This window comes from Syngnathus scovelli, chromosome 16 (genome assembly GCF_024217435.2).
Source record: "Syngnathus scovelli strain Florida chromosome 16, RoL_Ssco_1.2, whole genome shotgun sequence".
Taxonomy (NCBI): domain Eukaryota; kingdom Metazoa; phylum Chordata; class Actinopteri; order Syngnathiformes; family Syngnathidae; genus Syngnathus; species Syngnathus scovelli.
Window position 1 is genome coordinate 6940189 of NC_090862.1, and position 14908 is coordinate 6955096.

Below are 14908 nucleotides of genomic sequence, written 5' to 3' on the forward strand. Positions count from 1 at the left end.
CGAGCCGGACACGGCCAGGGAAAGTTGTGTTAGCCTCCAATTAATTCTGGATTTCTTTGCGAGCGCCGGGCTTGGAACGGCGCCCGCCTGGTCGGCGAAACACTGCCTCTGGTACGAATGGGATCCATTCGGTCGAGAGCGTTCACTCCTCGCATCCACTTAATCTGCCTGCCGAGTTCAAATGAGATTACTGAGATTGAAGAGAAAATTGCATAATTGGACACGTTTCCGTTTTTCTTTTCCGAGCGTGACGGGTAAGTACACGGCCGTGTCGCGGCACCTGCTTCGCCCGAGCAACGCAGGCCGACGCGCATTGTGGTGAATATTGGAATCGCCGGCTTTTGCATAATTCATGCGCCTTAACATCTGCGAGTGAGCCCGCCGCGCATCCAGAGTTCATCGGCTGCCTGGCGGATTGAGGCCCGTGTTGGCATGCTATTCATTTTTAATGGCATGAAGAGGAGAAGAAAATAAAAAGGCTTCGTTTTCGAGGCGTGTGCATCTTGGCTGTCCACATAGAAGGTAGTGTAGTCATGCTTGTCCGACCGACTCTTGATCGGCACAGTAGCTGTCTGTTGTAGTACCAAAGTTGACCTATGGAAGGCAGCATGGTGCCTGAGGGCGTCCAGACTACCTTAAATAATGAAGAAATAGACAACGCTAGGTTGAGTTTAGCTTTTAATTGACAAACTTGTCGTTTGTCATTGTCATGACTTGTGAGGCACAATATATAAACAATCGACACAAAAAGTCGGTCTTCTTTTTGTGCGTGGCAACAGCTTCCTGATTGGCTGTCGCTTTGTTTCAAGTCACACGTATGCCGTCTGAACTGAACTGCACATACCCAACTCCAGCGGATTATCGGCCGGGTTAATCATTCAAGAATTTTTTTTTTGTCTAACTTTGATCTTAAAGGTAGGGGGAAAAAATCCAAAATTGCCCCGATTATCACCGTGTTTATCGCACTAAATGTAAAATTGCCGTCAGGCGTGACATAATTACATCAAAACAGAAAATCTCTCCAACCATGAGAATGTAATTTTTTGATGCGGTTCCTCTCAGGGAGTCGTTATTATTTTGCGAGATGCGCTCAGGCGCATGGCAGGGTGAGCGCGATGCGCGATATAGCCCAAAGCGCTGCGTGCCGTACGCTTTCATGAAGAGAAGAGCAGAGGCGACGATGTTGGGAGATATTAATGGAACATAAACAATATATATGACTGCAGCGCCTCGTGTGCGTTTCACATTTCTCAGAACTTTATTTATATATTTATTTATCTCGTCTCGGGCAATTTGTGTCAGGTATATAGCCTCCCGGCTGAAAATGTTGCCCGGAGCTTTATGTCATTGCGGCGGAATTAAACAACATTTCCTCCGTTGAACATGGTGGGGGAATAACATAAGGCTTTACATGCACGTATAAATCAGACCACTTCTGGCCAAATATGAGTTAGTCACGTTTGAATTTTGAGAAGCTTTCTACTTGTCTGCACGCCAGTATTTTAATTTTAGCCAAACAAAAAGGACATGTCGCCATCGTCATCATTCAAACTCTGGAGCAGAAACAAACTCCCACTTACAGGCCAGCAAGCAGGATAATACATCATCCAATCGAAAAGTGCGCGCGCACACACACACACACACACACACACACACACACACACACACACACGCACACACAAACACGCGCATGCTAGGCCAGTGGTGGCATGTTTATGCTTGTGTTGAATTGAAAGGTGCTGGCTGGGCAAAGTTGACGCGGTGCCAAATTGAGCAAAACGCGAGCTGACAACAAAAATGATGCCTGGCATCTGATGGCGTCCGTATCATCGGATGAAGACAATCAAATCGGATGAAATCTGATGTTTATCTGCCGGAAAAGCGGGCGGCCTCACACACACACGCACACAGACAAAAAAGAAAAGGCTAATCTCTAAGCTGAGAATTATTCATTTTATCCGTTGCTGAATTTCAACGAGGTTATATATAAAATGCGCACACACACAAACGCGCGCGCACACGACTGCCTATGAGGACATGTATTATTAAACATCCATCACCCTGAATTGGGTGTTTTTTTTCTTCCCTCCCCGCACCGTTACTATTTACGATGCGAAACATAAGACGTTTAATAATGTTTATGAAGGTATTTGTCAAGTGAGTGAACACAAATCTGTTAATAATCAATGCGAGGGCCCGCCTTACATTTTCAAGATCTCCTCCTGATACGTGCTGCATTCAACAAAAAGTTTTTTATCCATAAAATTGGGCTGATTAAAACTTATTTTTTCAGAATTTTTCCTTTTATCCATCCCATCAACAAAAAGTCATTCAAATAGTTTCTTTGACTTATTCCCAGACCTTTTGTGCCTCTTTGCTAATTGCCTGTCAATAACAGGAGGTTGGCTGATTGCTTTCATTTTCTCAATGAGAATTCAATGGCGACTTTGAAACGTTGAAAGGAAATTAAAAGAAAAACACAATGAAATCGTGAAGCAAATCAGTGGGCGAGCACTTACAAGTGGTGGTGGGGGGGCGCAGCCTCCATGTCAATTCAGTTCAACCCACAGCCTCATTAAAAACTGAAATAATTTGGCAGTACTTCTCTCCGTCCTTTTACTGGAAATTTTATTTTTGAGGGGACTTATGACAGCTGCATTAGTGGGCGATTTATTTATTTATTTATTTTTGAAAATGGAATAATTTATTTATTATATTATAATTATTTATTTTTGAAAATTGAATAGGGCGGCTCGGTGGCGCACTGGGTAGCACGTCCGCCTCACAGTTAGGAGGGTGCGGGTTCGATTCCACCTCCGGCCCTCCCTGTGTGGAGTTTGCATGTTCTCCCCGGGCACTCCGGTTTCCTCCCACATTCCAAAAACATGCTTGGTAGGCCGATTGAAGACTCCAAATTGTCCCTAGGTGTGAGTGTGAGTGCGATTGGTTGTCTGTCTCTGTGTGCCCTGCGATTGGCTGGCAACCAGTTCAGGGTGTCCCCCGCCTACTGCCTGATGACGGCTGGGATAGGCTCCAGCACGCCCGCGACCCCCGTGGGGACTAAGCGGTTCAGAAAATGGATGGATGGATGGATGGATGAAAATTGAATAATTAGTACATTTTTATTGACAGCATATATGTTTTTTTTTAACAATCATGGTGGTGCCTGAGAAAATTGCTACTACTATTGTCTTACTTTTTGAGAAGAAGCTCTGCTAAATCTCTCTCAATATTGAGGCTCTCATCCGCCGCCGTTCTGTCAACGAAAAAATATCAAGGGAATTCGACTTCTATTATTTTCGTGATGGCTTTTTGTGTGAACGGAGCACCTGTTGGTGAATGTTTGTCATCGTAGTTTAGATATCACAAAAACCTTTTACACTATGACCAAACAGTCCAAATCCACACGTGAGTCAAACGACTACCAGCAGTCAAGATCCTCTCAATCAAGCGCCCGTTAAAGCCGACAGCTGCCATTGCGTCGTTTTTGCACGAATCCGTCTGCTGAGACGTGAAACGCGACAAGCGTTTGCGATCCGACGCCTTGCACATTAAATCAGGCAAATTGCACGACATGTGATCAAACCCAAAGTGTGAAATTTCTTCCCTCTCTGCCACCAAAGTAATTATCATGGCACATTAATTTTCAGCAGATCGAAAGCCTTTGTGGAATTCGGCGTGCGCGCGGCCTGCCCGTGTTTATTCCGGTAGAAATGAGCCGTGTTGCAAAACAAAACCTGAGCGAGAGGGAGGGAGGGAGGGAGACGAGGGGCTTTGCAACACGGCAACTGAGAGTGCTTGAATTGTACGCTAGCAGATTGTATCACAAATGTGCGAAATGGTAATTGGCGCCAATGTTGTTTGCGGCTCAATATGCTGCCACGTACCGACGTGACGGCGGCCATCAATTCAAATGTGCTCTCATGTGGAATGATCTGGCCCGAAAATTGAAGTGGACATTCCAAAACTATCACTCTGCAGACTTTGATAATAACTAAATATAGACTTTTTATGACATTCAAGGCTCATGCGTGACGATTCTGCTGTCGTCATTTTAAATCAATTAGGCAAAGTGTCGTATTATTTGTCAGTTCTGGGATTCTACTTCCAAATTGACCATCTTGTAGCAAAATATGATGTCTTAGCAGAAAAAGGCTTGTACGACACTAAAACCTAAAAAGAAACGCGTCAGTGGTTAAAGCTAAAGAAGCTAGCCTGCCCGTCATGCGCCACAGCGCTCCTTTTGGGCCGCTACGACGAATTCCAAAAGGCTTTTTTCCTCTGCGGACGTGTTGACAAAGCCTTCATTTATGATGAATTCCCATCCGGGGGTGAGCGCGGCGCCCCCCCGTGTGATTGAGAAGCCTCGTAGCAAACAGGCTTGCGAGTCCCATTTCACCGTGGACCTATATTCATTTAGTTCTGCGGATTTATACACGCTGCTATCTGGCCGGCCAAATCCGGCATGACATGAGGGAGCGCTGCGGCCGCTCGCGAGAGGAGCTAGAGAGGGCCCTTAATCTCCTTCTTTCTCTTCACGACCAGCTCAATCTTGCAGCCAGCGCCGTGTCGCGTATGGAGGCAATAAATTGAATTAAATCAACCCATTAGTCACGCCGTCCACCTTCTCACCTCGTCCGTGCTACGCTTTCATGCTAAGTAGGTCCTTTTACGAGGATGTGGCTTTTGATGGCAGGAGGGGGGGGTGTGACCTTGAGTCCAAAAGAAAATCCAGCATGTTCTCGCTCATTACACCAATCAATTAGGACGCCCGCCTCGTCGCGCAGAGTGGCCCGCCGTGTTCCGTGGGTCTTTAAAAGGAAATGTCTGCCCGGGGGAAAAGTCGATTCATACTCGGAATTGGGTGGGGGAGAGATGGGGAGGGCTTTTGGCTTGTGTACGTGAAACAAACCAGAGTTTGATTAGATCGGGAAAACAACTGGAAGGAGTTTTACCTTCAAATAGCCATCAGTTGAAGTTGTCAGTGCACTTCTATAAAGTCTCACGAACAAATCATTTATTCTTTTCTCAGCCATATGGTCCTTTAATCAAAGCTTTCAGTTTTTATGGAAGGAGCAATTGACTGAATTCATCATTCGCCCCTCTTGTGACTTATTCAAAAGTAACCATTAGGAGTTTTTTTTTCCAGCTTGTGTCATTTGAAATCGAAATACGCAATTAGCAAAAAGAAGCTTTCAATGCAATCATTGGTCCCGTTTTGAAGTTATGAGGCGGACGGCGCCCGCGCGACGCATTACCAAACCAAATTACGCTCAGCAGCAACATTAGAGAGATTGATTATAAAATTTCACACTGCGTTGCCGCTGAGAAAAAAGCAAATTTGGAGGTCAATGACTCGAGATCATCCGCCGCTCGTTAGCGACTTGTACAAACACGGCGCAAAGGCTAGCAATTTGCGATGATGTCATCCAAAACCGAAGCACATACAAAAAATTGAGAAGCAGACAGAGGCGAGCGATTTCTTTCTTTCCGTGCCTGGAAGCCCTATTTGTACTCAAAGTGCTGCCACTTTCTCCTCACAATTCAATATTGATTTAATTGTACGTGGGCGGCTGGTGAATTATTGATATGCTCGTGTATGAAAATGCCCACGAGGGACGACTTGTCTCGGTGCACAACAAGCTAGCGGAAGGCGCAACTCCCGGCTAACTTTCTAATTAATAAGCAGAATCTCCCCCCAAAGTGCAGCCTTGTTCCTCAAAGTAAACCTCTTCTAGGATAACGAAAAAGAGCCTCGCATTGCAAATGATTGGCCCCTGAATCCAAAAAGTCCGTCAATCTAGATCACAGCGATTCCAAAAGCAATCCTCGTGCATCACAACTTTTGGAAAAGGCCGCTCATCAAAGCGTCCATCCGTCTCGCCTTATGTAGGCCGCCTTTGGGCCGCTGTCGACGGCGACGGACTACATTGCCTCACGCTGCGCGAAAACGAGTCGAACGGAACGCCCCGCGGCGATGTTGGGGGAGCGAGCCGAGCATGAATAAGTAAACAACATGAAGCCACCAGGCACTTGAAAGGCAACGGGCGGCGCCGGACTTGGCAACCAATCAGACCGTTGGACTCGTTTTGGGTGTAAACACAAGAATTAGCGCACGCCTTGCGAGTCCTTCGAGGTGAAATTGAATAGAGTCGCCATCAACAATGAGCAAATGATGTTTGTTTTGTGGGGGGGCGAGGGGGTGTAAATGGTCTCTAAGCACCTTGGCAATTAAAGCCATTGTCCTTTGCCTCGCTTCATTCTTGACAATGACAAGCCATCTTGTGTGTGTGTCAAAGCAAGAACCAAGTCTTTGAGCGAGCGCAAACGAGAAACACCAGCGACGGCTACTACGTTGTTTTTTTATGGGCATAAAAGGAGAAAATACTCGTGCAGCTCTGGTTTTATTATTTAGCTGAAAAAAATTGGCGTTATCATTGCGTGTTTGATCATGTTTTACTGAATTTAGTCGAGCGTGAAGCAACAGTGCCTCTACTGGTTGCAACCATGTACTGCACTCCATTTTGACTCAATGCCGTGTTGAAACATCAAAAGCCATGTCCAACATTTTTTAAGCTTTTTAATAGATTGAATGAAGTAAGAAAGCTTTTCTGCTCAAGTCAGTCTTTGACCTTTTGGAAATGTTATATCATCAAAGCAAAAGCGAGAGCTCGTCTTTTTTTAATCATCTTTTTATCAGTCTTGGGTATGATCAGCATTTTTATTTTCCAAGTTTGTTCTTATGATGGACAGAGCCATACGGACACGTAATGGGACGTATTCTAATAGCAGCCGGTCCCTCGGCCTATTATTCAAGTAGTCAGCTCACGGACAAACCTCGGAAGCATATTCCCAACAGTGACTGTATCTTGGCTCCGGCACCATTCCTGTCACCCCCCCCCCCCCCCCCCCCCCCCCACCCCTGAACAAATGCATGAGCCTGCGTCATAAGACAGCATCCCCCGCAGCCAATACGTTGCATGCAGAGATGTGGGGAGAAAATTGGAATCTTGACAAGTATGATTGGCACATGCATTTGTCCCGGGGTAGACTTATTTGCTCAGACGTGCCCGAGTGTAAAGCGTTGCCACCTCCCCTCGCATCAAAATGACGTCATCTTCGTACATTTGGTTTTCCGTATGGACAGAATATGATTTGACACACAGGGCCGTGTCACTTCCATTTCCAAACGTGCACCTTGTAACTCTTTTGATGGAGGCAAACACCGAGAAGATACGAGCCTCGGTGGGCAAAGCATAACCCACGGCTACTACACTAATAGAAGAGTGGGATAAAAATAAATATAGTCAAATAGAGCTTCACTTGAAAGCATCCGAGCGTGACTGGCGGAGTGAGAGCGGAATGGCGCATCAATTGGGAACAAGACCAAAAGAGGAAATTGGCTATAGCCATTAACTACACTTTTCTTTTTTAAGTCCCCATCAGTATGCAAAAAGGGGCCAGAGAGTTTTATTACGACTTCCGGCAGCACAATACGATCAAACCCATTCATCGGCCACAGCAAATTTGAAGCTCTATTGGGCCAAAGTAATAGACCAGAAGAGATGAAACTCCATGCAAATTTCACTTTGCCATTATTATAAAGTTATCGGAAGTATCGATATTATCAAGATGAGAAATAAAAAGATAAAAAAATCCAATCAACTGAACGATCTGAGTAAAAGACAGACGGACGGCCTGAAAAAAACTGAACGACGTTGTTGCCAACCGCTGTACTTAAAGAGATGGGAACATAATCCAGGCGGCAAATAAACGTCCTTCAACACGCATGTTCGGCCAAAAGTTTGCTTCATCCGTGTAATTTGTTCAATAGGAGCGTTGCTAAGCACCCATGTTTGCCTAACTCGTGAGAACGCCGTTCTTGTTTCAATCCAATTTTTGGTCCGGTTGTGGAGTACCTGTAATCTGGGCTCAGTTGGACTGAGTCACTTCTGTGTGTTTGTTTTGGAATTTGCAAAATGGCTGTTTGAAACCAAAATGATCAACTTCCTGTTTAATTTCAAGCATGGCCGATTCTGACTTTTTCATGCATCTTGTTATGGTAGACGTGTCCACCCGATTTTGTGTCGATCAGTGAAACTATTTTCCAGGCAGTGCTACTGAGTGACAAATTGCTAATTGAATCCAAAACGGCTGATTTTCTGTTCAATTTCAAGCCTGTCCTTAGACAATGTGAGTTTTGTTTGGATAGACATGTCCACCCAATTTCATGTCAGTTTGTGAAACAGGTGTCAGGAGCTAGTTATTTCTAATTTTCCCTGGTGTTCCTGAGAAATGTCTGATTGAAACAAAGATGGCTGAAAAAGACCAAAACATTAGAAACACAAGACGGCTGCAGCCCGTTTGGAATGCTACCATGCTCGGGGAATACAATGGAGTCAGAAGACCCCGAAGGCAGTGTTTTGTCAGGACTGGTGGCACGCTGCTAAATTCAAAATGGAATTCCTCGACGGCAGCCAGCGCCTGTCCCGGCGAGCCCTGGCACCGTCCTATCAGGCGCCGACAGATTCCCTCTGTGTCGGGAAGAACCGGCCTGGTCCAGCTGGAATCGACGGCGAGCGACCACTCAAGGGAGATCTGCTGGCCCGCAGATGAGGAGTCAACAGGGAAGCCGCCGAGGTCAGGGAAAAGTGGCGCTAAGCCCTGGATAAACACTGGATTTCGACTTTCCGCCGCTGGGATACACACTCGGATCCGTCTCCTCGTCGTCACCCGGGCGCTCGCCTCCTGACCGCCATTGCTCGACTGACAGCGTTGCTATGAATGAACCTTCGCTATCTCGCGAATCCTGCCTCGACAGAATCGCTTTCTTTTCCACGCTTGAATGTGCTCGGCTGCGCCGCTGAGGAAAAGTTCCTGTATGTTCCGCATCGAGCCAGCGAGATGCCGCGGCTCCTTGACAATGGCACGTCTTGTTCTGTGACACTATTGGAGATTCTTTCAGAAAAAAGTCAGAGACTGCTAAACGTGAAGAAAAAAGATAGCTCACAACAAAAGGTTGAGAAAAAAACTCTGATACGATGCCAATTCAGATACTAAAGTTTCTGTTGTAAAATGGATGGAAAGTCTCTAAGCTCCCCTCTTATATTAACAATAAAAAAAATATATATTATGCCGGAATGAAAACAATGTATTTTGGAACTAATCGCCGTGGAGCAGGAACCTATCGATGAGTCATTTCTCAATGCCGCCATGCAGCCCCGAAGGAGGGTGTTGGGCTAAGAGAGATTTATAGGCTCGGCCCCTCGCCTTTTATTGCACAGGGGGGTTAAAATGTCATTTTAATAACACAGAGATATTAGAGCTCGCAAACCTCGCGAGCACTTTTGTTCTGGTTCACCGTCGCCTGATTTATCTGCCGTGTAAATATCGAGCGCGCCGGCGATGCTAACGCCGTGCGCCGCTAAACTTATAACGGAGCTGTTGTTGAACGCCAACGCAGTTTCAAGTCAGTGAAATGCAATTTCCCTCTGAATGACTTGCAAGGACATTTGAGGATCCCTCAACGACTTTCATTCAGCAGGGCCGGTTGGGAAACCTCTCATTGCACGTGATTTTCTAGCGGGATTTAGCCGAATGGGGATAATCCGATGAGGGGAAACGACGTCACTTATAACGAGGGGATCATGCCTGGGTGTCGTACAAAACAACCACGGATTCTTCTTCTCCCGCCTTCATCCGAGCTGAGAGGACTGTTGAAGGTGATCCGAGGAGATCCGCCGCAAATGAAAATAAGGGCCGGTTCGTCACTTGCATGCAAAATGGAACTTTGCTGCATACAGTACGCGGCGCATGCAAATTCAACAGTGTAATATCTTTTTTTTTTTTCTTTTTTAATATATTAATTCCGGAACACAGATAGGTGAAGTGAGGTTGAGTCATGCTCAGGAGAGCAGATGATTTGAAATTCTCACGGCGGCTCCGCTCTTAGAACGTTCCAAGTGCCAGTTGGCTGGAAGTCCTCTGTGCATAGTAAAGATAGAGCTACATTGCTAATTAATCCCAAAACACACAGGAGGAAGTGTCCATGAGTGCTAAAATAAAAACACTAAAAAAGATAGCGATCGCCAACATGAGCCCATTTGAGGATGCCCAAATCACTCAAAGCTTCATGTGAAGCCCTAAAATAACGTATTCAATCTACCAATCAACTTAAATACTTACCTAGTCCCTGTTTATATATCTGTACAAGTACACACACATGTGTGTGCGTGTATACTTGTCACCACTCCCTGGCACCTCAACAGCGGATTACCTTAAAAACACAATCCATGTGATAAGCATCCTCATGATGCAATGGCGTTTTATTTCACGCAGTTTCACTTATCGCAGGCGTCCAAATGCGGAGCAGGTGTTGGCGCCTGAAATTTACGAGGAGTTCTTCTGAAGAGCGCCAATGTCAAATGGTTGTAAACATCTGTAACCCATCGTAATTCCGCGTCCGTTAAGTGCGCATTAGCCCGGATGTCAGCAGGCGTAGAGACGAGCGTGGAAATGCATTATTTACAAACAAGCCGTAACACGCTTCGCATAAATTATCTTCATCGGTGACTCAGACAAGAGCATAACTTCTTCTCTTTGATGATGCAGTCAACTGTAGCGCTCATACGTGACAACGCTCAAACGCTTGGAATTGCCTGGAGATGATACACCATGGCGGCAAAACACTTATTCAGTTCTACAAAAATAAATAAAGCACCCCCGCAGTTCAACATAGTTGGGGGGGAAAAAAATCTAGCTACGCCCCTGGACATAACCAAGCCAGTTTCTAGTTGAATGTAGGCCTCGATTTGTTGATTCGAGGGCCCCTAAAAGTCGCTTGTATTTATGTGAGCGAGTCATGTTCTGCGTGTAACGAGCCTCTCATGCCAGCGCAGGAAGACCAAACAGATGCTCGCCAACCAACAGCGGCAATCCGGCTTTAACCAGCAAATGAATAAAAATCCATCTCGACAGCTCATTGACTCCCTTCACCCAAAAAAAAAAAAAAAAAGTTGAATTCCCACGCTCGGACATCATCATTAAAGCGTGAGCGGCGTCCGAGCGAGGCGTGACCGACTGACCACGGGTGAACCTTCAAATTGATTTTTTTTTTTTCCTCTTTGCTCGCAAACACGCCGATGATCTACTGGCTTCTTTTCTGGCTAATAAAGCTGCAGTCAGGGGGAATGTCAACAGCGGCGAGGCTGATGAAAGGCGCCGTAAACACGCACACACAAACACACTCCAGTCAGAAAAGCATTGGCACAAAGTTGGAGAACTTCAACGAAGTGTCAAAAGGTTGCTATCGAGCCAAATGTTTTATGAGCTGAAAACGACACAAGCTAACATTCGCGGTATCAGACCGACAGTAGTCTATTTTTAACCCTGTACCACAAAGGACTAATTAGCCAGTGTCCAAAATTGGCGAGGTATGCCGCAGGTGAATGTATGGCACAGCCGAGCCCAACTCGTCCCTCAGGGCTAATTACTGGAGTTCAGGGTAACTATTTGTACCCTTTTCACAAGTTACAAATACTGTATGGAGTGTAATTGTGAAGTGTTGAAGCAGAACCAGCCTAGTTACTAAACATAGTACCATTAAAGGTACCGTTCAAGAGTTTTCAGGTTACCACCCTATAGTGACAAGACATTGTAACCCTCCAACGTACAGCCTTCAAAAGAACTTTGTGCTGTTTCCATGCAGAGCACGTCCAAATGTTTCGCCCCCGCCCCCCCTCTCTCTCTCCCAAGTCAACAAGGTCAAGTGTCAAAGCAGAGCTTTACCGGTACCAAGATATTGTACCGCTACATGGAAAAGCAACACTACTGTGTCCCTCAGGACTTGAGTGTGTTCCGAAAGTGTAAAACCTTTTCAAGGTGCCACCCTTGTGATAAGACATTGCGGCCCTTCAGCTACACTAATGTGGCCCTTAGGGCCCATTACCAGATTCCAAGGCAACCCTCTTGTACCATTTCACACACAAAGGAGAACTTGACCTTTCATTGTACCCCCCCTCAAGGTGCAGCTTAACAAATGGACCCCCTACTTTCACTTTAAGGTAACTGTTCAAGCATTTCTACTCTAATGTGCACCTCGGGGACCATTTGTGGTATCCCTTGATTCGCGATTCATTGAAGCCTCAAGAGGCCGGGGTAGGACTCACCTATACCAGTCCAGACCCTTCTCGTAGTTCCTGTCAAAGAAGTGCGGCTCGTTCCCGACGGCCCGCACGTCCGGGTGCACCCTGAGCGCCTCCAGCAGGGCTCGGGTGCCCCCTTTTTTCACCCCGATGATGATGGCTTGGGGCAGCTTCTTCTCGCCGTAATCCGAAGTGCAGTTGAGCCGCGGATCGCCCTCCGTGGCCGCCCGGAGGCGCGTCGGCTCTGTGGCGGACGCCCGCTGGGTCCCGGTCCAGACATGATCCCCGCCCTCCTCCTGGCCCGCCTCCCGGTCCACGACGGACACCGCCGTGCTGAAGCGAGCCTCGGCGAAGCCCGGCGAGGTGGCGTAAAGTTGATCCCTCACTAGCGTGGTGTCCTCGGTGCCGGCCGACCGAGCCTGGTAGGCAAAGTTGTCTTGCAGCGGGAACCGCAGCGAGTTGTAGCAGCTCATCAAGCTGTAGAACAGGTAGGTGACGGACAGGGAGAGGGTGAACATGAACAAGATCTTCCGGGGCACTTTAGAGGCGACAGTGCCGGACCAGAATGCCATCTCTGACAGCGGAGGTCCTCTCAGGGAAGTGGCCAGACATGTTTCCACTGCAGGTCTTGCATGGACAAAAAAAAAAAAGAGGAAATCAGCAAGAATCAGTCCCCGCTGCAGCTCCCGCTGTTTAAAAAAAGAAAGCGAGGCGTGAAGCTGGACCGAGCCGAGCCAAATGTGCCCGATTGCATATTCATTAGGGGGGGAGGCAGAGGGGGGATCGTTAAAATTCCAAGTCTCCCCCTCTCTCTTTTTCCCCCCCTCCTCTCTCTTTTGAGAATCGATTAGTTGATGCTTGACAGACAATGTCAGAATTTATCGGCGCCAACTTGCGAGGTTCCGCTGAAGCTGGCGTCCTTCCAAATGAGAGAGTGGACGCACGCACGCAAAGAAAGAAAGAAAGGAAGAGAGAGAGTGGAGAAGTGATGCTGGTCAAGTGCGCATCTCATCCGTCCACCACCAAACAGCTGATCCACCCAATAATCTCATCACAGTAATAATCCTTCCTCCAGCAGCGGCAGTAAGAAGACGATCTTGGCCACTTGGGCGAAAGAAAAAAAAAAAAAGTCAAAGGAGGAGGTGCGCAACACATCCACTCTTTCCCGCTGCCAAGGCATTTGTGGACGCGCGCGCGCAATCCGCCGCGTGAAGCTCCCTCACTCACTCACTCTCTCACCCGCTCCTCGTGTGTTAACACACCGTCATTTTTAGTCGGGGGGGGGGGGGGTCACACCCCCGTGTTGTTCCCATGACGTCAATTTCATTAAGCCCCTCACTCACCTACCTCTCAATAGAAGTCCGGAGCTGATTTTTTAAGATTTATTTATTTTTTTGAAAGCGCCTTCACATGATTGTGCACAAAAGCTCGTGTCTGCACCCTGCTGGTTTCCCGTTGAAGCGCTCGAAGGCGCCCGCCGCGCGTGAGGAGCGACGCTTCAGAGCTGGTTTAACGCTTGAAGTTGCTCATAGGAAAGACCGGGACTAAAATCGTATCCAGATGAGCATGAGAAATGATTTGTGTCCAACGGAAGCGACTTGAGCGATATTTCTTTTGTGTCGGATTTATATTTTGATCACAGCTTGTCTTTAAACTCGCCCGAGGACAAATGCGCGCAGCATATCTTCTTGTTTATGACAGCGGTTTTGTCAACATTCGCAAGTAGACCCGTGTGAGCCTTTTTTATTGGGAGTCGCACTCGGAGCATTAAGATTCAGCTCAAGAGGATATCTTATAAGGCGATGAATTATCAGTCATGATAAAGCGCTTCCAACTTTTGGTCTCTGTAGCTTTGGAGCCTTCTCAGAGAACCCAGTTGTGTTCAAGTCCTGTTGTGTTTTGCATTTGTGTGCCCTTTGTCCCTCATCATCTCAAAATTCAAATAGACAAAATTCGTTAAAAATAGAAAATGAAATATTTGAGTCAATTCGAAAACACTTGGGTGACGGTGAAGGCACGCAGGTTAAATACTGCTCGCCATACCACACAACACCTGCCAAGATTCGTTCGGCGCCGAGGTGCGAGACGGCAGTTCGTGCCGTGACTCCTGAAGACCGCGAGACAATTCTTGTCAGCGAGCCTCTCGAGTGGCCCTACGCAATTTCTCGCGCTGTCGCGGCGAAATCCGTCAGATCGTTGGCACCTTAGCAACGAATTTGCAGGCCGCTTTTCAGCGCCGCCACCTTGATGTTGGCGTCTCCTTGTGGAAAACGCTAAACCACGGGCGGGGCTGGGATGAAATTTCCTCCACCTCAGTGTAATTGAAGCGCGTGGCGGCTCGCTTTCAAGCTGACAGCGGCAGTTATGGCCTATCAGCTAGCTCTTTGACAGAGGATGTCCGCTAATCGAAGGAGGCATCATGATTTTCTCATCAAGAGAAATGAACGACATGCGAAGGAGATACGAAACCTTTTCCGATCGCTTGCCTTGAGATACGAGCGAGGCCGCTTATTCCTGCTCTGACGTGTACAATTAGCTGCTGTTGGTTTTGCTCCTCTTTTCGAATGCCCCCCCCCCCTCCCTGCCAGACTTTGCCACGACCGCCGCCGCCGCACTCAGCGTCGATGGCGAGGTGCGGTGATAGATACCGTCCTTTCCGTCGATCAATAATCTCGCTTCCCCGCAGTGTTGACCGGCCTGCCACGCGGTCCGCTAATTAGATGATAAAAGTGATGGATGCGTATTAAATTCAGTTGCCAAGCGCT

The 14908-nt window shown here is 47.2% G+C and overlaps 1 protein-coding gene across 1 annotated transcript in view; it reads right to left on the reverse strand.

Annotated features, from left to right (window-relative positions):
- Window positions 1–13383, reverse strand: part of hs3st4 (heparan sulfate (glucosamine) 3-O-sulfotransferase 4) — a 49174-nt gene extending 35791 nt beyond the window's left edge. Inside the window, exon 1 of the mRNA XM_049745774.2 lies at window positions 12168–13383. Within this exon, the coding sequence (XP_049601731.1) occupies window positions 12168–12715 (548 nt within the window). The 5' untranslated portion in view covers window positions 12716–13383. The remainder of the gene's footprint in view (window positions 1–12167) is intronic.
- Window positions 13384–14908: the final 1525 nt, after the last annotated feature.